The sequence below is a fragment of the Rousettus aegyptiacus genome, unplaced genomic scaffold (assembly GCF_014176215.1).
Source record: "Rousettus aegyptiacus isolate mRouAeg1 unplaced genomic scaffold, mRouAeg1.p scaffold_m13_p_7, whole genome shotgun sequence".
Lineage (NCBI taxonomy): Eukaryota > Metazoa > Chordata > Mammalia > Chiroptera > Pteropodidae > Rousettus > Rousettus aegyptiacus.
Genome location: NW_023416310.1, coordinates 67491816 through 67519503, shown reverse-complemented (window position 1 = coordinate 67519503; position 27688 = coordinate 67491816). Strand labels below are relative to the sequence as shown.

Sequence of the window (27688 nt, the reverse complement as noted above, 5' to 3'; positions counted from 1 at the left end):
TGTTATTCAGAACGATTTTATTCTTAAGCATTGTATATACATTTATAGGTGCATGTGATGTATTTCATGTACATGGATTAGGTAGCTGTTAGAAGACCGCAAACACCAACTGGAAACTCATTTTCTACACGAGTAAAGTATGGAGAGCAACACATCAGTTAGGAGACCAACACTGTAAACAGACAGAGATGGATGCAGGTTTTCATCATCAGGAACAACCCTCCCCCCTCTCACCTAGGGTGTCACAAAAGGGTAGAAAACTAGTCAAGGGCACAGCTTCTAGGTGCTGGTTTCAGACTATGAGGGGTAGAAGGGAAGAGCGACAAACAGGAACCTGGGAAGCTGGCTACAGCCCTGCCATGAGCCCCGCACCGCAGTGGCCATAGTGACATCCTGGTCACTGGGCAGTGATGAGCCGCTCCTGCTGACTTCTCCTGGCGAACTCAGTCCCCTTGCCTCACGAAGACATCAGAAAGATCCCGGGTTCCTTCCAGCTTTAGATTCTGAAAGAGGATCAAACAAACATGGACCCACCACATCAAGAATGCAAGAATCACAAACAAATTCTACTTGTGGTAGTGAGGCAGTGATGGCAAAGAAAGAGGTCTATCCCATGGTTATAAGTAAAATTATGCCACACCAAACACAATTTGCACAATAGAGCTGGTTCCAAACATCTGCCAGTTGCAGGGAAAAAGCAGAAAGTGAGCTCTCTGCTCTGGTCCCTGCCACCACCTCTTTGTGTGCAGGGCCCAGGGCTCAGCTGTCCGCTCTGAAGGAACAAAGGGAAGATGAGTGGAAAGGCTGCCAGAGGCCAAGCATGTTTCCTCACCTGTCTAGACACCCTCGTCTCTGAGTAGGCTTCTGCCCACCCTCCCGCCCCATGAATTCTCCACCAGTCCCAGGCAACTGTCCCCTTAGGACTGAGCCACTGTCAGAGCCCGTCCTGCCTAACTCACACACCACCCCTTACTTGGCACCAGGGGGAGGTGTGATGTACTACATCCGGAACCATCCTTTCTTGTGCCCCCTCCTGAACTGCTGGTGATGAAAAGCCCAGACAACATCTCCCAAGTGTGACCTCTGCAGTTCAGGGTCGGGAAGTTGCTTAGGTACGGCTGACCAGTCACATGGAGCTGGCACTCAAGGCCATAGAGGCAGGGGGCCTAGCACCCATTGGTGCATGCCAAGCCCCTCACATAGCATATGAAGGGGACTCATGCCTGGGAGGCTCGTGACCTAGGGGGAAGGAAGGAACAGGAGAAGGAGGCCAGAGAAGGGTCGCGTTCTGGTGGTGAGTGGAAGACTCCTCCCACATCTAATGTGTTCCGTGTGGGTCTTCCTCATTAGTTTCACTGATGGACTTTCTCTAAGTTATGTCTCAGTACGTGGCCAGTCCTCTGGGTTGAAGTACTACATAAGTCACTGTATGTAAGGCCCCTATGAGGTCGCCCACAAAAAACTGAACAAAAAGCTCAAACAGGAAGACATAAGCAGAGGACACTGCCATGCTTACCAGAGTTACCTACCTTTTCATTGGCTAAATGCAGGAGACAGGCAAAGGCCAGGGGCACAGACAGGTTCTGAGCCATGAGCGGGGGCAGGCTGTGAAACAAAGGGCAGTATTTAGCTGGGTGACTGCAGCACTAAGGACAAAGGCTCTTTCACTAACATGAGCACACATGTCTAATGAGAAACAAAGAAGTATTTTAGATGCATTTTATAAGCAGGCTTTTCCAGTTTCTTATCTGGAAATAAAATATCTCCTGTTCCATTCCAACTACTGGCACAGAAAAAAAAACCGCCTTTTAAAACTGGTCTATGTTAACTCATCCATCAATGCAGAGAAGACACAGAAGACCTGCTAAGTGTGTGACAAGAGCAGGTCGTGTGCAGCAGGCCCATCACATCAATGGCTCAGGCGGAAGTGCCCTCAGCAGTGCTCGGAGACACCAGCCCCAAGTCTGCTGGCACGCACCTCTTCTGCAGGTCCCTTGTGAGTCCACTGAGCATCTTCTTGTTAGTCACCTCCACCGGGTCCCCTTCCTTTCCAGTCTCGCTGTGGTTTGCCTAACAAAAGAAGGATATTCACAGACATCTTAGGGTCAGTTCAGTTTTGAGAGAGCAACATAAATTCACAAAGTTTTATCTCTAAAAAAAAAAAAAAAGTCCATCTGAATGAAACCAAAATAGTTTCTTAGACACAGTTTCAAGAAAAAGGGTCCATGAAGGAACCAGTGCCTCTGCTCTGGACCATGACACTGATGTTTACCAAGGTTTGATAAACACAGTGTCCATAGTCAGCGTGATCCTGATAAAGGAAAAACTGCAAAATAAGAAAAAATAAAAGATAAAACAATAACAAAAGGCATGATCACTTCTAGCTTCAACTGGACCACACAGTCAGAGTAGCACAGAATCCATATTTAAAAGCAAATTGGAGCTTTCCACTTAAAACACACACACGCACACACCCCACCCCACGGGGCTGCCTCCTTGCTAGAAGGCAAGGAGCTATGAAAGAATATTCTGCCTTAAAATAACTCAGAAGGTACATGATGGGGAGGAGGAACAGGACGGAGCCGGGTGACAGCATAGGTAAAACATTGATCATTACGGGAAGCAGACATTCACTATACTATTCTATTTTTTATTTTTAAATACATTTGAATATTTTCATAATAAAAGTTTGTTTGGTTTTTTTAAAATAAACTTTAACCGGAATCCCTGGAGGACAGGGTATTATAAGTCATTTAAATTCAAAAGTTAAGCAGAAACCCCTTTCTACTCTTTAAAAAGCACATTTTTCTTACATTTGTACCCCATTCCATTTTAGTTGCTAAAACCTTATAATATGACTGAAGCATTATGAGATATCTGAGACTACACAGCGCGGGTCCTCAATCAGACCAAGAATTCTTACTTCCAAGCCAGCAGGAAAAGGCACAGTACAGGCTGAGCCTGGAAGCTCAGAACACTGCCTGAGAAAAGAGGCCAGGAGGGGGTGGGTTCTTGTGAGCAGAACACTCTCACAAGGTTTCACCTTGCTCTGAAGAATAGACAAGATGACGGGAGAGTACTTGTTTTTTTAACTTTGATACTTAGAATACATTTTCCAAATTAGAATTATTAGATCAAAAGGCCTGAACACTATATGGCACCTGAAGTGTCAGAATTTGTTGTATAAAAGGGCTATTAACTTAAATGGCACCAGCCGTGAATCTGTCCTCCCATCTTTCCTCACCTCTGCAGAGAAACACTGCTGAGTTCCAACTTGGAAGCAGCACAAATGCCCTCTCATGGTGTTCCCACCAGCAGCAAAGTGTGTCCCACGTTCACCCTCTACCACCTGGTGTGTGACCTGCTGTTCACACCCTCAGATCACCTCTTTCAGGTGTGATGGCCCCCATTTCTGAGTGCCGCCTTCTGTGTTAGCTCTGGGTCTTGCATCTGTAAGCACTGCTGGCTCCCCTCCCCTCCCCCACATGGAGCACCCAGAGGACAAGTGGAGCCTGTCACCTCTGTATCAGCTTGTGTGGAGAACTCTGTCAGCAGGTGCCACATGCTCTGCTTCAGCTTCTTCATGTCCATCTTTTTGGCAGTTTTGGCATAATGAATTTCCATTTTATTTACCTGAAATAGGTGGCAGAGGAAAACTAAGCAGAAGAAACATTTATCATCAACACACTGTAAAACAAGTCTGGTGTTCAAGTAAAGAAAGAACTGAGCTCAAACTATGGAATTAAAAGAGCTCTTTTTGGACACACTAGAGGCCCTTGTTCTAATTTCTTCTTGGTCAAGTGCTATCTATAGCAAGGCTACCCTAGAACTTCAGGGCGAGAGAGAGAAGTGAGTCAAATACGTATGAGAGCCTGTCACTGCCATGGGGTGGACAGATGCTTAACGAGGACAATTTAATACAAACTGAATTTGGCCGGGATTTCCAGAGCCTGCCAGCCTCACCCAATTGGCAAAAACCCACCCTTTGCTTGCAGCCCCCTTCACATACTTTGTGTGCCCATGTTATCATGCCTTTCAGAGACATGGCTTTTCCACACGAACCTAATGAGCATCAATCAGTTCATCCCCTAAAGTGCTATTTAAGAATCAGCCACTGGGAGAGGAACCGGTTAAAATCGAGAAGAAAAACTCAAGCTCAGACAAGGTGACTCTCACTCATAGGGCAAATGACAGTGAGCTTCAGAGAACACTACAGAATGGAATTCTCGCTCTCTTTTTACCTTCTGAGGCTCAGCTACCAGGTTTGACTCCCCGTAACTGGTGATGTCGGACCCTTGGACATCAGGTGTGTCATCGTCCTCTTGTGTTGTCTTGGGTGGATGGCAAGGATAAGCTGAGAGGTCAGAGGTCCCAATGGCTCCCACAAATAAGTTACCTGACTCTTCATCGTCACTGTCAGCATCCTGGGCATGGAAACAACTCTTCAACTTTGGCAGAAGCTGTGGTGGGGCTTAGAGAGGTCCCTGAAACAGACTCATATTTTGAGTCAGCCCAGGATGGACTTCAAGGTGCCTCTAGCTTTCCTCCTGTCACATATAAACCCTATGAGGGAGGCATCTGTTAACTAAGACTCTAGAGCGAGAGTTAAAAGGAATGTGGTCTTCACAGTTGCCAGCATCCCCTTGACCTCTAACGAGTTTAGCACTTCATTTTCCGGTAGCAGGGGTCCTGCTGGGAACCAGGAGGAGAGTTGTGGCTGGCCCAGCCCAGCAAGAGAGGTCAGCTCTCTGGGGTGGGGCCCAGGGCCCATTCCTTAGTCAGTTCTCCTGGTGACCCCTACGCACACTGAGTTTGAGAAACACTGGTCGAGAGGTCAGTTTGGAGTTTCACTAAAATATAAAAACCCAACTCTCCTTTAAGTAAGACAATAATGTGAATAAACTCTCCTGATTCTCTTCCCTGTTCCCATGTGCAGGGATCCAGACGCGGCCTAGTGTTCTCTCCTTTTTGTTACCACCACTGGGTCTCAGTGGTGGACACATAGGAGAGACAAACATCATCCAGTCAAACCAGGATCTAAAGTCAGCAGTAGCTTGTGAAAGTCCATGTGACAACCAACAATAGAGCTACAGCCTGGTCCCGAGACGCCCCCACCATGAACTTTTTCCTCCAGGACCCACTATCTCCTTATGTCTATGTGCTTTGTCTCCCTGACCAAGATAGCAGCTCCTAAGAGCAAGAAGTGTTCTTTCCCTTTGAACTCCAGAAGAACCGATACAAGTGCTCTGCACGGTCTGACAATGCCCCGCACGCTGGCTGGGTTGCTGTAGTGTGGCCACTCGTCCAGCTCACAGGGCCAACAACATGTCAGGCCAGGCACCTAAACCCCCCTGACTAGAAGCTCCTGCAGCCTTCCTCCACCCAGGGCAGGGGGAGAGAGAAAGGAAAGATGCTTGGAGGGGAGGACAGGCCTGCTCCTCACCTGTAACCCTGGGCAGAAGTTGCAGGTGTCATTGGCGTTGCCATAGTCATAGTCTCCAATGTCTTCGTAATGTTCTGTCTCTGCACTCCGGGCCGTCATTAGTAACTGAAAAGAAAGCAAGAACTGCAGAAACCATCTTCTAGAAAAGCAGCTGCTCAATGAGGTGGGGCCATCACCTCCATGCCTCTGCACAGCCCCTAGACTTCGAGTCGTGGGGGCCCTGGGGCACCACACAGTCCAGCAGCCCTCACCACATGGTTCCTTTCTAGTGTGAGCCCAAGTAGCAGGGTGCAGGCCTCCATCTGTCCCATTAGCCAGAGCAGCTGGTGTGCAGTTAGGTCTGCACACAATTTTACTTGAAAAGGGTTTTCACTCAAATTGAAATTGCCTACAGGTATCTGAAAAGCAACCAACTTGCTGCAGCTTAAAGGCCTGGTAGGAGACTCACTCCTTCCCCTCTGTGTCTGTGGGCAGCCGCTGCTCCCTACGGAGCCACAGAGAAAGATAGAGCTCTCTGTCCCACCATTACAACCAGGGGCCCTTTTCCTCTGCCTCCCAGACCCCATCAGCCTCTCCTTCGGGGAGCCTGCTGAGCACAGACCTTTAAATACACACAGGCCCTTACATCAGTGACTTTAACTAGCGGGTACCTTTAGAGTGAAAAAATGGGGATACAGGTATGTACAGTGTACAGAAAAACACTGAATATTTTAGTGCAACCATATACTCCAGAGCAGCCTCCACTGTGTCTGGAATCTGAAGGCAACGGTAATCAACAGGCATCTGCTAAACTAAGAAATACCCATCTTCTCCTGCTGCGCCTTGGAGGGTATAGCTCCACTTGTTTCAAGTCTACAAGAAATGTTTCAGAAGGGGTGAGTGAGCCCCCATGGGCAGGTTAGCTGCCGTCGGGGTCCCCATTAAAACGTGAACTGGAAGCCTGGTTGATCTGCAATCTGTTGCCCAGGAGAGGGCTAAGTGTCCAACGTTCACGGACCAGCATCGGACACAGTTTCCTAGCATACCTCTGAGAGAGGGTGGTGTCCGGATGCCTGTGCCGCTGCTCTGCTACCCAGGGGACTGGCTCCTGTGCCTCTGTGGGACAGCCCGATGTGAACCAACTCCCTGCAGCCCAGCCCTGCTCGGTGGACTTGGGGCCATTGTCCAGCTAGAGAGATGGCCAGGGCACCTGAGCGACAGTACCCAGCCACAGTAACCACTGCGGCTCTGTTATCTCTTTCTGCCTGTTTTTTCAAATTGAGGTATAATTGACATATAATAGTATATTAGTTCTCTCTGCATTTTTAATAGTTGACCCTTGAACATCACAGTACAGGTCCACTTATATGCAAATTTTATCAGTAACTACTGTAAATGTCTTTTCTCTAGCTTACTTTACAATAAGAATACAATATGTAACACGCATAACATACAAAACACATGTGAATCCACATGTATCGGTAAGGCTTCTGGTCCTTAGTAGCTATGTTTTGGGGTGATGGAAAGCTATAAGTTGATTTTCGACTGTGTGGAGGGGTGGGTGCCCCTAGCTCTGCTTTGTTTGAGGGTCACTGCACTTCTGATAAGCAAGCGGTACCGACGAGAAAGAAAAGTACATCAGGGCTGGTTTATAAACACAGAATGTGAGGTCCCAGTGGATTCAGGAACTGGGTATACCTCGTCGACGAACAGGCAAAACAAGGAGGGAATGATGGACTGTACACTTGACGCCAGACTAAAACAACCAGGAATCAAATGAGCAGAGGGTTCTTATCACATGGAACAAACATGAACCACTGCTGGGTTACCCTGGCGACAGGGACCACAGGTGGTGCAGTCAGGTGTGCGGCACCTCCATTTCCCCATGTCTCACAGTGGGCTCCTGTCTACACCTTGCTCATGAGGCAGACCAGGTGGGCTGGGGAAGCATAGGCTAGTAAATCCCAACTTCAATGAGAAATCGAGACTATCAAGAAACAACTGACATTGTGCACAAACTTCAACATAAGTTTTTATGCATGTCTCTAGCACTGCAGCTTGGAAGCCTGTGTCCCTCATCCAACCCACTGAGGTCTCCGAAGCATGAGTGTGCACCTGCCCTGTGAGCTTCTCCCTCCAGCTCTGCCTCACCCCCACCTCCTGGTAACTCCTCTGGGCCTACACAGCCCTCCTGGAGCTCACTTTTTCCTCAAGACACAGCCTGACTGGCACACTGTCAGCCACTTGGTACCTGATGCTCTAAACAGGCTCAACAACAACAGTGGCCTTGAGGAGCGAGGTGCAGCCCTTACCCTGGTGCCTGGTTTGAGGTGTAGCCGGACAAGATCGTTAGCCTCATAGTGGAAGTCTGCGGGGAGAGTGGTGGCTCTGCAGGTCTGGTTCTCCAGAGTGGACTTGGTCAGAACCGTGGGAGCCTAGTAATTAAAAACAAAAGAGTTTTTAGGCATCTTTAATAAAAATAGTCAACATCTACTCCTTTTGGAAAGAGCTCAGGAAGGCTATGGGCATCACTGGTCCACCATCAGAGTTTCTAGTTCTGTGTAAAACAGCAACTCTGCTAGATATCATTCATATTCTCAACTTGATCCTACCACTGAATCTGAGACTATTTCTTGATTCCTGTACAAACTGAGGGGCAATAAAGCCATCTGTTTACCCTAAGAGGTAAATTTATAATAAATTCTTTAAAATCACATCTAAAAAGAGGAGTGTGAAGAGTAATTTAAGAAAGGACAAACGGCAATAAATACAGCACGAACCTTCGCTTTTCTAAAATACACATCAAAGTCAATGTCGTCATCAAAGTTGATTTCGAACTCTTTCTTTGTGCTCTTCTTTCTGTTTTCTGACTTCAAGGCAGTCTCTTCTGCAGAAAGAGACACTGATGGCACACTATTCCCCCCCGGGGCTGTTACTCCCTCCTCCCACCAGACACACCGATGGCCTCACCAACCGCACTGTGAAAGCACTGGGAAAGGCTGTTCATACACCTGATCTGCATCTTTAACTTATAATTTTGTTTTTGCTAACAAAACACAATAAAGAATACATGCCAGTTAATCCCTTCTTTTCAAAGGGGAAATGCTGGCATAATCCTTTGAAGTCCCATCTCTGGCTGCCTCATATAGGAACTGGCAAGGGCTGAGCCTGAGTCATTCCCACCTCTGGCCATCGTTAGAGGTGACCTGGATACCAGGGGGTGGGACCAAGTCGAGAGCACAGCTCCTCGGCTCTTCCCACTCAGAGGCCTCTCTCTTAACTGAACCTACATGCCAGCTGACCAGCCAGTCTGTGTGCTTTTACAGCTGACCAGGAGGTGCAACAGGACAGCGACTGGCACCTCCTTTCCTCTGCTGACCTGCTGTCTGCTGGTCAGTGCCACCTCTCTCCTGAGGCCCCCCAGGAATACGTACGCTTGTATCGGGGTCTAAAGCGCCAGTGCTCCGGCCCGGCCCACATTGACATGGTGCGGGGGCTGAAATAGGAATATTCTCCTGGCTTCATGGACAGAAGGGGGCACATGGTCCTGATGTCCCCATCACCAAGGGGGATGGCCTCTTCCCTGTAACACACATGCAGCCATGTTTCCACGTGTAGTCATGTCCACGTCGATATGTACGGCCCACGCATGCATTCGTGCCAAGCAGCACGCAATGCAGTTGGAGTTCCACCCACCGCCCACCATTCCGCGGACGAGCATCACTGCGAAGACCAAGTCCTATGCAAATACCTCATCAACCACCCATTTTCAGTTTGTCAACATGCTTCTCTTAATTTTACAAAAATATGGTCATATCTACACAAGTATTTTGGATATTTCAAAGTGCTTTGTAAATGCAAGTTTACCCACTTGAGAGACACCAAAGCAGAAGCACGAAGAAGCTAAGTTTTATGGAGACTACACAAAAGTGGAGCACCAGGGCTGGGAGCTGACACATCCCCTGCACCCCAGCCTCAGGCTCTTCCCCCAAAGGCTCCTGCCACATGCTGGCACTCACACCCTTTCCTCACCACCGTCCATAGAGGGCTCCCAGAACTCTGTGGTATCACCTACTGAAAGTGGAGACATCAATCTAATTGATGTCTCCAAATGCTGCGGCCTCATAACTGGCTAAGCCACCCAGCTCATTCTTTGCCAAGTGTGATGCGTCTCACTCTCCCGTCCAACATGGCAGCTTGGGTTTGTTTCCACCCTTTCTGCGAACTACTGGTATGCCTGAGGCAGCTTTCTCCTTTCTCCTGACAGCCTGACCATCCATCACTTAATCTCTCTGGGCCTATTTTCACATCTATAAAATGGGACAAACAGGACCTAATCATAAGATTATTGTGCAGCTGAAGTAATCATACTTTATACGTTATGTAAATTATGTGAAATGACGCAGGTAAGGTATCCAGCACAGCGTCCGGCACAATATCAGTAATTATCAAGGTGTTGCTATTGTCATCTAGTCCAACTCTTCATCTTATGGATGAGGAAACAAAGAGCCACCTGCCCTGCCTTGCATGACTTCCATGGCAGGGCCAGGTCCACTTCAGTTCAAACAGTGAGCTCTGGACAGGCCAGCACTGCGCCAAAAATAGGGGGCTTCAGGGTGCACAAAGCCCTAGTCTAAAATGTAAGCCTCCCAATGCACTCATTGCCAGGATGGAGTCTGAGGTTTTGTGCTGTCTAGTGCTGGGGTGAGAAATGGAGACACTTGTCCAAAATCTGTTCGAAATAAGCATCTATAGTCCTAACAAAATAATAAAGTGGAAGTGACTGTGCTGCCATCAGGTCTCCAGACGTCACTGCATTACTTAGGGGGAGTGACAGTTCTTCTGACAGTTGAAAATGTCCCCCAAGCTGCCTGCCATTTCTCACTTCTCAGAAGGTACCAAAGGGCCTAGGTAGTAACTTTGCCCTCAGGTGCCAACATTCAGCCCTGGACCTGTACTAGGATTTGAAGGCATTTTATCAGTTAAATCATTTTCCACACAGACAAACTGAGCAGTCTCTTACCCTGGAGACAGTAAAGCCATGCTGTGGAAGGGACTGTTGCCTCAGTGGGAAACTATACTGGACTTCTAATGTTTTCCCCACACTTGACCAGCTCAGCCCCTCAGGCCCAGGCTTGCAAAGCTGCTCTTACAGGCACAGGTGTTACCAGGGGTCTGTTCTACACCCAGGCCCACTCAAGACCTTTAGAGGCCCTTGGCACTATAGAATTGTGGGACCTGTCTCCAAATCATATTCAAAATTTAAATGACAGCAATCCATTAAGTACACATATTAGTAATGGCTACCGGAGCTCCGATTTTCTTAGATGCTTTCAAACATAATTAAAATCACAAATGACTGCAGACCAGTTCTACCACCTTCTCCAGTTCCACATACTCAATATTATCTGCTTACTGAGTTTTCCCTGCTTTGCTTGGTCCCAGCCTGCCTGCCTGAGAACCCAACACTGCCCAGCCCCACTCTGCCGGACCCTTCAGGCAGGACATGTTTATTCTGTAAGCAACATATCAGCCTGTTTCTATCTATAATGCTATGCAGCAATTCGGCCAGGAGCCGGACCATGTGCAGTATGTGGAAAGGGAGCACAAAGCATGACACCACTAGCGCCGTCACTGTAAGAGCCACCACCGAAGTAGCTACTTTCCTGGCGGTTTACTCACTTGAGCTCTATCCTTACAAACTCCTGCAATTTCAGTTTTATAAGCAATAAGTAGATGAGCTGACATTGAAAGGCAGATGTGATTCCACTATGAGGTGCATGATGGCTCCACTTGTGTGGACAATGTGCACAGCAGCACAGGTAATCAGAGATGAAATGAGACTGTCCCAGCAGGAAATCTGGGGAGACTACCACAGGAAATTCTCCGGGGCCCAGAGAGCCTTACTGGCAGCTTTGCCCATGGGAGGGCTCCCTCCAGCTCCTGAACTCTGCGTGATCCCCGGAGGCAGTGTAGCCAGGTTCGTCATTGGCATCAAAGTCGTCCAGGGGTCCGTCAGGGGAATCCCCGCCATCACTGTCCTCTACTGGGATGTTGATGTCAAATACCTGATCATTCTTCTTGAACTTGTCTACCAGGGCTGACAAAGACTGAGGGACAAAGAGAGGTTTCTTGTCATTTCCATGACCACCCCAGTCACGGTTAGATGTGCCTTCTTACCCCTAAATTCCAATTTCCAGCCTCCTCCCCATCCCCGAAGCCAACGTTCTCATGACAGAAAAACACTGGAGTCATTTACATTCTGTGCACAGGATGGAGCTGCACTGTTAGGCACATTTTGTAAAGCACGAGACGGGAATCTGCATCCATTAACCACATGTTTAGAGAAAACAGTTGTCCATGGAGACCATTTATTTTGGAAGCTATAGTAAGTAGGCTAAAGGGACCATGCTAAAAATAAACAAAGGAAAGCTTGACACGTGACAATTTCTCAGGAAACTCTGTGCCAAGGGACTCAACCTCAGAGCAGGAAATTCCTCAAGCTTGACAGCAGCCCAGAGGCCAGCAACTACTGGGATGACCAAGCTCAAGAGAGAATCTGGTCAGTGTGTGCACCCAGGTGCGGCAGGCCACCTCGCCCAAGGGGAGCACCAGGCTGGCTCCTGATGTTATCAAGCTGTTCACTGGTTCTGCTGGTACTCACCCCACTCCTACCCTCCCCCTGCTCCTGCCCCAGGTTTTGGTCCCCACAAAAGAGCCAAAGCAAATATTTTCTGTACTCGTGGCTGAATCAAAATGATGCCACAATGTTGGTTCCCCCTGAAGCTTAGGCATCCACTGGCCCACCGCACCTCATCATGTGCCTCACTGTCCCACGTGGCAAGCTGGAACCCGGCCAGGGAAGGGCAGATCTGGCGCTCCTCGGCACACTGCTGCAGGAGCACTGTGGGGCGTTAGAGCAGTGCGGTTAAGGGCAGTCACGCACAGCAGCACCAGAGGCACAGCCATCTCTGGTCCTGCAGGCGGGCAGAGTGCAGGCACTCCAGCAATCAGTGCAATGCTAGAGCAGGGCCTGAAGTACAGACATGCAATTCTGAAAGGCACTGTGTGCCAGATGCTGTGGCTGGGAAACCCAGAGCCCAATGTGTGGGGCTGCTCATCTCAGGCCTCAAGGGACCTGACAGGTACCACCTAGCAGCACTAGAGGCCCAGCTGAGCACACTTGACCTAGCAAACGAGTTGTCAGTCTGAAATTGTTTGGCTTAGCAAACCTGAGAGGCTAAAGAGGAGCAAGTGCTGTGCCTTCTGCCAGCCTTGAGGGGGCAGGGGGAGGGGCGGCTCACGCAACACACAGCAATGACTACATTCAGGCGGTGCTCTCGCGTCCTCATGCATGGCTTCCCCTACCTGTGCCTGTCTCAGCAGCCTCAGATGAGCCCCTCACTGGGGGCATGAAGGCAAGCTGGGAGGGGAATAAAGTCCTTGCCCCAGGGGTCTGCAAACAGTTCCTCAATGCCTGCTTCTCCGCAGGCCCTAGACTGGTAACAAATTAGAATGAGGCCTTTCTGGCTTGATGAGCCTCTCAGAGACCCTTTCCCAAGTCCAAACTCTGACTTTGCAGGGTCAGCCCACAGCTCCAGGATGTGACTGAGGATGGGCTGCTAAAATGGCACCTGAGGGATGGGCACGTACACCAGGCGCAGGGGGCACTGGTGACTATGGTGTCACCTGTGCTCACGAAGCCAGGAAGCCAGTCTCTCCCAAAAGGACGCCCAGTTTGGCACTCCAGGGGAAACTTCCAGGCAATTTACATAAACAGCACAAAAGTATGATGGGCTTTCTATACTCCACGGTTATGGGAAACGTCTCTGACAGCCGACACACTCTGGTGAAGGGCGCCGTGTGGACTCACCTTTTAAATCTGTCATTTCTACGCAGCCCAGGTCCGGCATCTCGGGAGGCCCCCCAGTGGAGAAGGCCTGGGCGTCAGAAGGGAAAAGCAGCTCACTCCTGTAGTCGTGACAGTGGAGGGTGGAAAGGAAGACCCCTGCTGTACTGCCCTCATCAAATGAGGCTGCCATCTTCTGAAACATGGGATCGATCTGAGCACAAACATGGAACTCAAGGTTACGGTATGGAGCCAAGGAAACATGGACTCTACTCACTGGGCCTGCTCCTCATGGGTGCACACAGCAGAATGAAATATCTCTGCACTTGCTCTCACTGACCAGGTGAAAGCCCATCCTGGCAGATGCCAGTTCAAAAGAGAGCCTGCATGTGATCAGAAGAGACATACACCGTTCAAGTACACAGCCCATGGTCACGAGCTTATAACGCATCCACCTGCTTGCTGAAACCTAGAGAGTGATCTTCCATTGGTCAGTCCATAAGTTACCATTATTAAAAGGCTGTCTCTATAGAAATGCTATCAGAACAAATTCTGCTGACTTAAAAAGCCTGGGTGATGGATCTGTCCACAAGATTTTATTATTTCTCTAACCAGAACCAAAGATTTGAAAGAATACGACCAAGAGATCTGGGCAAAGGACAAGCAGAGTCTGCCAAGCTAGTCAGCCCCAGCCTGAGAGGGAGCAGAGCTTCCCTCCGTCCTGCTTTCTCCTTATAACAATAGGAGAGGACAGTACAAGACTTAGCACCAGTAAGAAAGTGTCTGGGAAACAGAATTTCCAACCATATTGTTGAGTCCAACTTTTCACTGTAGAACCAGAAAAAACAAAATCAAGAATGATAGTGAAATAAATATTCAGATTATGGGAGAAGGAGGAAAAACAAGGAGAACTGGGGAAGGGGGGTGGGAAGGATTTCATGGCTCCCCTTCAGATGCGTCCAGTACGTCACCATGGGTGACGCACTTGGCCATCAATTGACTAACGCAAAACCTGTGTGTGGGGGGTGGGGGGAGCAATGTGACAGCTTGATGGAGTGAGACCCAGAGCCTTCTCCTGGCCATAGCTAAGAACAGGATCTGGACTTCCGCCTCCAAATCTGGTGCCACCCATGGTCAGTGTGGACACACAGAAGAAAACAGATACATGTTCTTCTCAGAGTGCCTGATCTTTCCCCCAGGGCCTCTACATAGTCAGTAATCAGCAAAACTCCCTCCAGCCCCCACTTCTTTCCTGACAGTTCCTGCCACCTCCTTGCTTTGACTCATCCATTCTCAATAAGGCCATAACATGCTCAAGGGGCTGAACACTGGTTCTTGAAGGAGAGTGAACAAAATCTTAGGAAGTATAGTAATTGTTCTCCAAGCCTCAACCTTACGAAATCTTATTCCTTAATAATTAATTTCAAGGAAGAGGGTTAGGAACAGGCTTTGAAGGACAGGTGGCAATGACAGAGGCTGCAGGCACTGCTGTAAGGAGACAGGGTGGCCGCCCAAGGACATCACCCCCCTGCAGTCCTCTTTAGCGAGGCCGTTTCCTTCCCATACCCTCAAACCATGGCCTTCAAGTAGGATTGGCGATTTCCCCGCTCCTCATGGCAGCTCCCAGACTATTTTTCCCAATTCTTAAAACCCTCAGTTGTGAACACTGTCGTACTTCACCACCATCTGTCCATCTGTATTGCTACCACCTCCTTCTCAGAAGATGTTGTTAGCTCTGGGCTCCTTACTCTCCTCCAACTTCTCTGCTGTTGCAGGTTTTGAACCTCAACATCCATATGTTGATCCGTCCTCAATAGCCTCTTCCTCAATGGTCTTGATTTTCATCCCAAGACCCCAGACTCAGAGACCAAGTATGACATCACCCCTCCTCTGCCGTTTGCTCCCTCCCTATTATTCTCTGCATTGCATCATTGCAGTGACTGCTACCTCTCCACAAGCTCAATCCTAAGTGCCTCCAACAATCCCCTCCTTTCTAACATGCAGCCCAGCGTCTCTGACATCAACACGTCTGTCCCCTCCAGGCCTGATGCCTGCTGATTGTGACTTCAACACTGCCCTTCACTCTCCGCTCTGGGCTCAGGTTCCGTAAGCAGTGACTGATCGCTCCCAGGCACTTGATCTTAACTCTAGTGCCTCTTCCTAGCTGCGTCACATTCACCAAGCCAAACATGCCCTTCGTTAGACTCTACTTCCTGCCTGCTCCACAATTCACCCCCAGTTAATTATGGTGCAGAAAGACAGGAAGTCATGCTGACCGACCTCACTTCACATCTATCAAGTGGACTCTAAGTGCTACCTGGCAAGCAAACTATATCTCCTTAGTCCCTTTGCTCGCTCCTACCTCTTTCTCCCCTCGGAGCTCTAACACTTTCTTCCTCCACATAGTCTGCCAGCTGATGAGCAGGCTTCTTGTTTCGTTGGGGGAAATAAAAGGTACAACCAGGAGATAACACCCAGAACATCCCCACACACATGTACTCAATCCCACACCCTGCCGTTCATGGCCTCCTTTTCTCTTGTGCTCCAGGACAGAACTCTGGCGTCTTTTCTTCATCACCAATAATTCCTTCCCCGCTAGGTTGTTGCCACTGACAAATTAACCTGCTGTTAATTCTCCCATTTAAAACAAAAACAAAACCCGAAACATCTCTAGATCTCACTTTCCCCTCCATTTGCTATCCCATTACTGTTCCAATTCACAAACCTCTTCAAAATGACAGCCTATACTCAGTCTCCTCCCATTTGTTATGAAAACTTTCAAGCCTACAAATTGTTAGAATAGTAACCTGACCCTCCATGTAACTTTCACCTAGGATCCCAATTAGTAGCATTTTGCATATCTGCTTCCTCCTACCACCCCAACCAGAACCTTCTTGAAAATAGATCATGACACTTTACCCCCCTGTCAATTACTAAGCTACTGCCCCTATGCTCCAAACTCGCCTTCCATTCTTTCTTGAATGCTGTGTCTGGGGCCACATTTTGGCTTTATTGGCAGCTCGCTGTTGGGCTCCACCACTGGGGCATGAGAGGGAAACTAGGTGTCCTCTTCCAATCAGAAACTAGGTGTCACCCAGCACTGCTTCTTCACCCCAGGTTTGGCAGGGCCTATCTGCAGCAGTAGCTCAATTCAATTTGCACTTTTCCTCACATGCACAGAACCAGCCTCACTGTGTGCCCCTCTGAGCACCAACCGGCACACCCTCCTCAGGTCTGAGTGCCAGGCCTACAAGCTCGTTCTCTGCACTTGGGGATGCCAGCACAGCCAAGCAGCACCCTTTCCTTGGAGGTCTGAGTTTCTGCCCTACAGGGCTCCCTCAAGCTCACCAGTGGCCCAGATTGCCATGGCTATTGAGGCTGATCACTCCCTCCTCCGAGATGTTCACTGGGATACCATGCTCCTGGCTTTCCTCCTGCCGAAGGGGTGTGCATTTTCGCTTCCCTGGGCTTGGTTCTTCTCTCACATATTCCTTCCCTTGGTGGTCAAGTCCAGCCTCGTGACCTTACTTACCATTTACAAATATTGTGTAGGTAGGAGAAAGAAGTAATCTAGTCCATTGTTGGAGGGAGTGTAAACTGGTACAACTCTTTTTGAGGGCCGTGGAAATTCCATTTCAGAATCCTCATAGATACATTCCCAGAAGAGTGCAAAATAATATGTATAAGAATGTTCTTGGAAATACTGATTTTAACAACAAAATTAAAAAAAAAAAATTGTGACACCTGTTAAGTTTCAAATTCACTGTGCTAGTTATAAATGAGGTCCTGGTAGCATTCCTCTAAGCAGATGTCCTTAGGACTGGCCAGGTGGTTGGCTGCCTGGAGTAAGGACCCCGGAGCCAGACCACTTAGCTTCACATCCTGGCCTACTAACCAGTCATCTTGGCCAAGACTTAACAGCCATGCACCTTGATCATCTCTTCATAAAATGTAACAAGGATGCTGTGAGGGTTAAATGAATTGACAAGGGCCACAGGCTTCAGGCAGCACAGGGAGCCCAGCAAGTACACGACGTCAGCTATGCCACTGCTGCTGCACGTACTAGGAAAAGAAATAAATGGTGTAATCAATCAGATTTCTTGGTAACTTGTCACCCTTTTCCTACTCAGTCATTCTGAAACGCTGAGGAAGAGCAGGGACTTGCCCGCTTCGGTCTTCATTGCAAGGCTTGAGGACGACACTGCGGAGAACAGCTGAATATTTACTCCCTTGAGGCGTAACCAAGCACAAACTGGCAAGGCAGGCTCAGCCCAGACCTTAAATGAGTCAGAGACCACACTGAGCACAGCTCCTCACCTCACTTTTCCGGTCTGCCTCAGAGATGTTGAGGTTGTTTATATTCTGCTCGATGGTTTTGTGTGAGTGCTTCTTCTTTGGCTTTGGAGCCTTTTTGGTTGTTCCTGGTTCAGTTGCACTTTTGTCTAAAGAAGGAATAAGACCATGAGGACTGCGCTGGAGTATGCAACTGAATTTGCTGATTCAAGTTCCTCAATACTCTCAAGCGACTGTGACTTAAACATGTACCATTCTCTCCAGCAACAGGCCCATCTGAGCTGCAGCTGATGGAGAAACCAAACTACTTGATTAAGCATTTGGCTTCTAACAGAAGTCAATTTCCAAAGAACTCCAAAGTGAGAGCTCACTAGTTGCTGATGTTTCCTCAGTCTGGCCTAAATAAAATTGAAAAGCTTGTATAAGTTCCTTCTCTTTATCAGAGGAAAACAAATGTAGTGTTTGAGTATCTTCTCATAGACACTGGTGAAAATGTTTACGTCTTCACCAGAATGAGGTAATTCTTTCTTGTCACTCCATTTAGTGTACTATTCAAAGAATAACCAATCACCTATGCCCTTTATAAAGCCCTCACCTTACATCGGATCCCCACCCATGTACCTGTGCATTGGCTCTCTGCCTCTTCTGGAGATGGCACATCTTTTCCCAGCCCCCCGAGGACTCTGTACACGTCGGCGTGGACAGCATCCACCCGCACGGCATAGATCTTGGTGCTGGCATCCAGAGTGCCTGCAGCTACCTGGTCAGACAAGCAGAGCTATACTCATGTGGATGCACAAAAAAGAACTGCTGAGCAGGCAAAACACAGAAACACAAAACACAGAAAATACTTACTCACCTTTAAGAAAAAAATGGCATAGTTCCCTAAGACTGATAGGAAATAGAAGGGACAACAGAAAGACAGCTTGTGTCCATTTTGTCAGTTTAGGAAGGAAGGTAAAATGGCTAATAAAATGTCCTACAAACAGAAGACGCTGATGCATCTATAAAATTCCGTGTCTGTGCTGTGCTGCCTGTCACTCAGCTGCTCAGGATCAGGAGAGGGCAGGCGCCATCTCACCTTAAAGTTGGTCAGTTCGGTGTCCTTTTGTCTAAGAATCTCAGACATGAAATCAATCAAGTGCAAGCCAAAAGCATTCTTGGTAGTGATTTTCTGGAAAGAGAAAATTGCAGAAAGTTTTGTTATTTATAGCCCAGGCTCATATAAATGATGCTACCCTGATAGAGGAAGCCAGCTTTCAAACAGGGATAGCCCACATCTCACCATGGGCATCGCTTCCCACAAACACAGGGGGACACAGCTAAATTCATACATGTCCCTCCTCATTCTCAAGGTCTAGAGAGTGACAGCATAAAATCCCTGGCTGACCGTGTATAGGCCCCGGCCTACGCACCACATCCAGAGGAACTCTGTCAGCCTCAGAACAACTCGATGAGGCAGGCACTATTCTCATTCTCATTTTACAGAGGACTCTGCAGTAGAGTGGCTGGGTGACTCGCCATTCAGCTTCTAAGTGGCAGAGACAGGATTCCAGCTCAAGCTAGCTTTAAAACTTACAATTAGCTTCACACTCTACTATCTGTCCTCTTCAGGACTCACACATGCTGACACACTGCACCTGGAAGACAACCTGTCAGGAGGCACACCAAAGGTCTATAAAAAAATAGTAAAGCTACACTGAAAACGCTAGCATTAGGAAGAGTCGTTGAAGGATACGCGCAGTTATCATCCATCACACAGGCTAGATTTCCTTTGCCGAATCCGCATTGAGAAGCCAGCTGATACTCACATTCTCAGTGGATAGTTTGATGCAGGTGGAGTAATGCTCTGTAATCTGTGTGTTTGTAAACTTAGGAATTGTAGCTGAAAAGTCCCCATTCCTAAATGAAAACAAAAACCAAAAATTCTGGCAAGGATTCATGAAACTCTAACTTTCCAAAATCAAGTCTCAGAATCCATGAGGTAGTATGGCAATGCCAGACTCCATGGGCCCCTCCTTGACCCCACGCAAGGGGCGCACTCACCGGCTGGAGGGGGAGGCCAGCAGGCGGGGTGAGTCTGTGCTGAGCTGCAGGTCGAAGGCCCGAGAGCGCCTGCGCTGCAGACGTTCCCGCTCATCATCATTCTGAGGGAGGTCTTCAAGAACCGGGGTGCCAGGTGTGTTGAGGGGGGCCTTCCGGGGCAGGGGCATGGAGAACACCCGTTTTGACGGTGAGGAGGCACTGTGCAGGTGTCCACGGGTCTCTGAAGAAGAGTTACCCATTGTGATGGAACAAAGCACTTGCTCAAGAACTGTCAAGAGGACGTTTCCCAGATCTAAAGGGGACTTGGGCCACCATGTGGAGAAGTTCACCATACATTTCCCACCACGATCACAGCCAACTCTAATGGTCTATGGCAAGAATCTCTACAGTTTGGGCTTCTTGGAGACTATTGGGTTTCTGGTGGTCCCTTGCCCATCCAGGACAAATGTCCACTGTCATTAACCTAAAGCACCATTAGAATATAAAGGTGGGTGAGAGAAAGTTGCTGCCTCCGACGAGCTCACAAACTACAGAACACACACACAGACCTATGCTCCTGGGCAAGACAGAGAAAAGATTGGGGTGAGACGTGGGCTGTCAAGTCAGGCAGGCTATGTTCTAATTCCAGCAGCGTGCAGAGCAGAAACAACACAGGTTTGTAAAGTCAGTAGAATGTGCCAAAGAATCACTCATAGATTACTTGCTAACTGAAAAGAGAAAAACGGTTTTTGCAACGAAAGATCTAGCAGTTACCACGTTAACCAAGCAATCAAATGTTGCCTCTCTAAAAATGAGACAACTTGAGACTGACTCATCTCCTGATGGGACAAATATGAAATAGCATCACCCATTAAATATTTTTGCCACAGAGGTTTATCCTAAATTTAACTAAGACGTTAGCTCTAACTTCCAGCTTACAAGAAACACAGGGGTTAGAGGGACAAGTTGAATGACGTCTCAAGGACACAAATTCTGGTTTTGGAACATGGAATGCTTTACAAGACAACTGGTTTAGTCTCATAAAAGAGTCAGTGTCAAAAAAAAATGTAGGGAGACTCTTCTTGATTATAAGAAACCAGTCATACAAACTGAAACGACCTCTGAACTTATAGCTTATCCTTGGTCAACCAAAATGAACTGTAAACAACATTTTGGGGATAAATGGGGAAATTTGGATTATAGTCTGGATATTAGATAACATTAGGGAATTGATTTTTATTTTCTTAGGTTTCTACAATATAACGGTATATAGAAGCATATCCCTTTCAGGAGATGATGAGAAACAATTAAGGGGTGTTATGACAGGATGTGTGCAACCTTCAAGTGAATCAGTCAAAAATATGTGTGAGAGCGGCGACAAAGTAAATACAGCCAAATGTTAACAAGTGTTGGATCTAGGTAGTAAGTATAAGCTGTTTATTAAACGTCTTGGCCTTTCACTGTCTCCATGTGTTTGAACATTTCATGATGAGCAGTTATAAAATAGATGGCGTGCTAGATGGAGATAAATGCTCTGGAGGAAGGTGCAGCCTGGAATGGGGATAGGAAGGCTGGGGAGTGGAGGTGGTGGCTGGTGGAAACAGGGTGGTCAGGAGAGGCTTCAGGAAGGGGGCCTCAGAATCAAGATCGCAGAGCTACTTGGGGGAAGCTCACAGAAGCAGAGGGAACGGCAAGCACAGAGGCGGGGACGCACCTGGAGTGTCAGAGAGGCCTCGTGGCTGAAGTAGAGTGAGAGGGCTGGGGCAGGATCTCCAGGGCCTGGTAGAACAGGGACTCCATTGAATCAGGATCAGGGAAGGACATCTGGCTGGGGCACAGAGCCTCACTAACCCGCCATTGCAGAGACTGGCTTTCAGGTGGAGTGAGAAGGAAAGTGATTGGACAGTGGTGAGAAGAGGAATAAAGTGACCTAACTTATGCTTTTAGAAGATCCCGATGGCTGTTGTAAAGAAAACAGACGAGGGGAGAAGTAATGAGTACGAAGACCGATTGAGAGGCAGCTACCGACAGCCAGAGATGCTGCAACCCTCACTTCCTGGTGTAATCAGTGGTTCTTATCAAGGGAGGCAGGAGGGTCAGGACCAGAGAAGGAGACGTGGGGACAGAAGAGGCTGGAGTGATAGGAAGGAGGGATCACAAGGAAAGTAGGTGGCTCTGGGAGCTGAAAAAACAAAGAAATAGATTCCAGGAAGCCTCCAGGATGAACGCAACCCTGCTGACACCTTGATTTTAGACTTGAGTCTAGAACCGCAAGAGAACACACTGATGTAATTTTAAATCACCTCTTCATCCATCCTCCTTTTCACCATGTCCAATCACTTCCCCCCTCACTCCACATAAAAAACATGATGGTGGCTCAAACCAGAGAGATGACAATGGAGGTGGTAAAAAGTGGCCAGACACTAGATGTAGTTTCCTGATCTCCTGACGGATTACATGTGAGCATGAGAGAAAACAGAAGAGTCAAGGATGACTCCAAAGTTACCCGGAACGACCAAGGAACGGAGTGGCCATGACCTGAGAGAGACACTGCGGGTGATGCAGCTGTGGGGAGGGAGCGAGGCTGGCTGTCTGGTTACGCTGGGCTTTGGATGCTGAGTCATCATCCCAACTGGGGTACATGGCAGATATGCAACCCTAGAGTTTGGGGAAAGTCGTAGGCTGGACACATAAGTTCGGATGCCATGAGCATACAGAGGGTATTCAAAGCCATAAGACTAGATGAGAACTGCAAATAAATGAGCACAGATGGTGAAGCACGGAAGGCTGAGTCCTAGAATACTTCGAAAGTTTAAAGAAAAGAATCAGGAACCAGCCACAAGATGGGGAATGTGCAGCTAGCCAAGTAGGGAGGAAACCTACAAGTCCGGTAAGAGACATTTCAGGGAGAAAGGAGTATGACTGTCAAATACAGCTGACAGGTCAAATTAGATTAGGGCTCAGAACTGATCACTGGATTTAGCCACCTATGGGTGACAGAGGATATTGACAGGAGCAGTTTTTCTAGATTAGCAGGGAGAAGACAAGAAGTCAAACGAACTGAAATTCCATAGAAGATGGGAGAAGAGAAACTGGACACAGCAAAGAAAAAGGAATCATCTGTAAATGGAAGAGAGATGAGGGGAGGCAGCTGACAGGGAAATAAAGTCAAGAAAGTAATTTTAAGATAGAAAAGACCCCAGCTTGGTAGAATGAATGAAGCAAAGAGATTGTATTAGTTTCTTATTGATGCTGCAACAAATTATCACGAATTTGGTGGTTTAAAACAACACAAGCTTATTCTCTTGCAGTTATGGAGTCAAGTCTAAAACCAGGTTGTCAGCAGGGTTGCAACCGTCCTAGATGCTTTCAGGAAGAATCTGTTTCTTTGCCTTTTCAGCTTCCAGAAGCAGCCTACTTTCCTTGGGTGTGGTCCCTCCCCACCATCATTCCAGCCTCTTTTTTTCATCCTCAAGTCTCCTCCTCTGGCCCTGACCCTCCTGCCTAAGAACCACTGTGATAACACTGGGCCCATTGAGATAATCCAAGATAATCTCCCCATCTCAAATCCATAATCACCTCCATAAAGTCCCTTTTACCAAGTAAAATAACATTCACAGGTTCCAGACATATTTTTTTTGGGGGGGGGCATTATTCATAGAGATTCTGCAGAAGGATAGAAGCTGCTGAACAATGTATTCATTGTTCCTTTGCTGAAAGCACAGAGCCAATGTACAGCAACGGGAGGGCAGAGAACACAGGCACCGATGCAGGTAGAAAGCAGGTGAGATGGTGGACTGTAGATGTTCTCTTTTTTATGTATTTTTTATTTTTTTTAGGCGAGGCAACCCTTGGTTGACCTCACAGATTGCAAGGACCTTGTCAGTTTACAACCCCTTATTTATTTTATTTATTTATTTTTATGCCTACAGCACCTAGTCTTCCTAGGTGGTCTCCTATCTAAGCACTAACCAGGCCTGACCCTGCTTTTAGCTTCTAAGATCAGACAGGACTGGGCTTCATGGTGACATGGCCATAGACCTGGATGTTCTCTTTTGATTGTTTTTCTTTTCATAGTAAAACAGGAAGCAAGTAAAACCCTGAAACTCCAGAGCTAAGGGTGAGGGCTGGGGAGGAGATTTCAGGGGAGAAAGGAAGTTTAAAATATTCATCCAGGGGGAGAGTGGGTAAGCCAGGGAATACACCCTAACTGCCAGGCAGGCTTCAGTCCCCTTGACCATCAGGTGCGCTGGGCAGAGCAGGCGGAGCTGGAATTTAGCAGGGCTGTGAGTTCGTCAACTGTAAGGAATCAAGAGGACAGGGGTTGCAGGTGTTTGAGGGAGGGGTTACACTGACCGACCATGGCCTGTAAACTGAGCACAGAGGGTGCAAGGTCATGAAATGGAGGGGCAGGAAAGAGTATAGGTCTGCAGGGTGGAAAGATTGTTGGAGCTGGGGAATGAGAAGGAGTGAGTTGGAAAGACAGGAGTGGTACTGAGAGTGGGGCCTTAAAACTGAGATGACAGTGGACCAGCTATTGATAATAACATGGCCTAGGGTATGACTACGGTAGTGTGTGGGGTGGGAGAAACAAGATCATTGGAAGAGACAGATGAGGAAACTGACAGACTTCGGGGGAACATTTCCAGATTTCAGAATTGGATGGTTTAAGCAAGTACATGCCCTAAGTGTTTGCTTCTTCATCCTCCAAATGAGAATAAGAATGTGTATTTCAGCTGGCTCAGAACTGGTGATATGAAAAAAAAAAAATACATATGTACAATATAACACATATTTTATAAGAACATATTAAAAATAGTGATACACACTAAACACTAATATGGTTCCCCATGAGAGGGGAAGGAAAAAGGAGTGGGGAAGGGGGTTAAAGGACTTTGCATGTTCCCCTCATAGCTTCCAATAAGCTGAAGATCATCAACATAACTTTCAGCTGAGCTCAAAAAAAAAAAAAAAACACACACAAAAAAGAAAGTAAAAACAGAAAGGAGAGAGACAAGAGATAGTTTTAGAGACTGAATCAAGAGGACTTGTGACTATTTGGATGTGGGTGCTACAAGGTAAGGAAAGGAGCTGGACCTTGGGAGAAGAGACCTAAACAGAAACAGGAAGCACCAACGGAGGAACTTGTTTAAGAGGGAGGCTCAAGATGGGAATCAAAGAATGCTTCAATTCTGGAAGATGGGACCTCCTTTTATTTTTCTCATTGCCTTGACATCATACATTCGTTCATTCATACATTCAACAGACCAGACAGTTACTGAGCTCGAAAATGCTTGTTGCGTCCACTTCCTCACTTCCTACTCATTTTTATTTAGCTCCCTCTACTCTGGCTTGCATCTCCACCACCTTATGAAAACTGCATTATCACAACCACCCACAACTTCCATGTTGTCAAATCCAGTAGCCACTTCTCAGGACTCATCTCTCTTAATATTCAACAGTATGTGAAAGTTGACAACCTCTTGCTTCTTAAAACACTCTTGGCTCATATACCACTCTCTTCTGAGTTTTTCCGGCTCTTCCTTCCATCAGGTCCTGAAGGTTTTCTCTGCAGGCTCTTCCTAGCGTTCTCACCTGTTCCCATGGTTTTACAATTTACAATGTAATGCCCAAATTTCTCAGGCCAAGAGCCACTTCCCTGAGTGGCAAACTCTTATCTAAGTGTTTATTGACTTCTCCACCTGTCTCTCTGGTAAGTCATTTATCGTGTCCGAAATGTAACTCTGAAGTCCCCAAAAATCTTACAAAGATCTACAAAGGCCCTGCCCACCTAAGTGATATCGCTCACTGTTTAGTCATGATGTCCTGTCCTAGCCCAAGACAGGCTCCCTGCTTGACCTTTTTAGGACACTTTCTCCTCTGCCTGGGACATCCTTCAGTTTCTGCTCAAGTCTTCCCTGAATCCCTAATCTAAAGGGGCCCCACTCCGTTATTCTCAGTCCATCTGTAAATTATATCGTTTGTTTATTGTCTGTCTCCCCAACTGGACTACAAGCTCCAACAGGCCAGGATCTTACCTGTTTTGTTCTTTACTGTATCTCTACATCTGACGGATAGTTTGGCCCAAAGGGAGCACTCAATATTTGTTGAATAAATGTAAAAATAAATGCATGCGTTTTAAGCATAAAACGGTAACCACAACGCTTTCACGGCCCTGGACTAACGTGCCTTCTAGGAAACCAGTTTCAACGAATCACGGGGCACAGTGGAGGAAAAATGGAGTCTCACCTTCCCGGGCGAACAGAGGCGCCGCCCGCTGAGACCGCGTCCCGATTGGCGGGGCGCACCGCCGGCCCTCCCCTCCCCCCGCACAAGGCCGGGCCCGCGGAGAGCAGGGCAACGACAGGCCGAGGACACTGCACTTCTGCTCAGGCCCGCCCGCCAGCCCTGTCCGTGGGACCTCCGCCTCGCCCCAGACCCTCCCCGGCGCGCCTCCGCCCGCCAAGCTCACCTGGGCAAGGAGGTCCCATCTTATCCTCCACGTCTCTGCAGCTGATTTTAAATCGCGCGCCGAGACGCCAGATCGCGTAACGGCCTTGCTTGCGTCACAAGAAGGCGGAGCCGGCGATGCGCCTGCGCAGACCGCCTGGTGTTCCACGCGAAACGGGACGCCAGCGGCAGCGCGAAAGTGAGGCGTCCGGAAACCAAGTCTTGGGGCTCGGGTCCTGTGGTGGATTGAAGGAGGTCCGTGGAACCCTAGGGGTGGTATGAAACGCCCTCCTTTCGAGTGCGAGGCGCGGAGCTGGGGCCTCAGCGTGGAGCAGACCGGGCGAGGGCTCTGCTTTCACGGGATGGGCTTGCTGATGGAAGAGGAAGGTTACCAGGAAACAAGTTAATTTCCGCGTGCTGTGACGGCAGCACGACGCCAAGGAGGTTAGGGGCAGGAGTGGGACGCTGCTGACCGGGAGCCAACCCACCATCAGTGTCCCTTGGTCATTTTGGCAACCAGAAAACTAACTACTCTTCGTGGAAAACCACTTTTTAAGCCTACTTGTTTTATTGTGCGAACTTGTTCTCCCAGTCACCTTCAGATCTTTAGTGTAAGGCAGTATGGGATAGAGGAAAGAATGCCTGGGTTACTACAGTGTTGGGCTCAGTGAGTGCTACCAGCCACCCAGGAACCAAAATGTGCACCCTGGAGCCATTGTGGACTCCTCCCTCACCCTCTCTCTCCACACATAATCCATTGCTGAGCTCTTTTTACTTCTGTGGGAGCTATACAAAATTCTTTCCTCACACCTCCTAAGTTTTTGTAGCTGGGCTAAGACTTTAACAGAGATGGAATAACAGGAGAAAATCAAATTATTAATGCACGCGCTTGGGAATTCATATAAGCATGAAAATTCCAAAGACTGAGGCAACATTGGTAATATTTTTGGACAAAGGAGAAAGGGGGAGGGGCTGGTATTAGATTTCAGAAGCGAGGATGGACTACTTACAGGTAGTTGAGGAAGAGCAGAACATACATGGCAGGAAAATTCTTGCCAGGCAACTCAAACAATGGGGACAATAGGTTTTTAGCTAACTGGTTTAGAGTCTACCTGACATGCTAGGATGAAAATTCCTCAAGGGATTAAGCCAAGGCTCCCTTCCTAAAGCAAGTTTTTCTATCTGAATTTCTTAGGCAAGAAGGGGGAGTAGTGGGCAAAGGTTCTTTGAGTCTTAATAAACAGCTTAAAACTAATAACCAAAAAGCAGCTTCAGGGTGCCAAAATTTTGGTTCCCTCTACTTCTTAAAAATCTCTTCAATCCTGCATCTTCTTTTTATCCATAGCATTTTCTCACTGATTGGCTACAGACCCACACCCACTCTTACCCCATTCCTGTTGGGCCCAGAGTGGTGGTGGCTAGTAAAAATCTGACCTGTCCCTTCTTCCCCAAAGTTTAAAATCATTCCAAAGTTCTATGACTATGGGAACTTCTACTGTGATCTAGAAGGCCCTGCAGGGTCTGTCATCTCACTCATCCACTCTGCTGTGTGCATGTGAGAGAGTGAGCCTTTTGGGTTCTGTGTCTGTACCAACTAAGCAGTGGGTTTAGGAGAGTGGTAGGTGGAACAGAAGAATCAGGAGCCTCTG

At 47.9% G+C, this 27688-nt stretch overlaps 1 protein-coding gene across 1 annotated transcript; it reads right to left on the bottom strand.

Moving 5' to 3' along the window:
* On the bottom strand, window positions 1-27284 carry NCAPH (non-SMC condensin I complex subunit H). The gene is made up of 18 exons (XM_016142930.2): window positions 26062-27284; window positions 19611-19830; window positions 19376-19466; window positions 18646-18738; window positions 18186-18324; window positions 17589-17713; window positions 13296-13485; window positions 12235-12326; window positions 11330-11532; window positions 8857-9005; window positions 8203-8309; window positions 7735-7857; window positions 5444-5548; window positions 4242-4424; window positions 3520-3633; window positions 1979-2070; window positions 1530-1605; window positions 1-503 (listed from the first exon to the last, which is right to left on the bottom strand). The coding sequence occupies exons 1-18, from the start codon at window positions 26078-26080 to the stop codon at window positions 444-446; spliced, it is 2181 nt and encodes a 726-aa protein (XP_015998416.2). The 5' UTR covers window positions 26081-27284; the 3' UTR covers window positions 1-443.
* Between the last annotated feature and the right edge of the window lie 404 nt (window positions 27285-27688).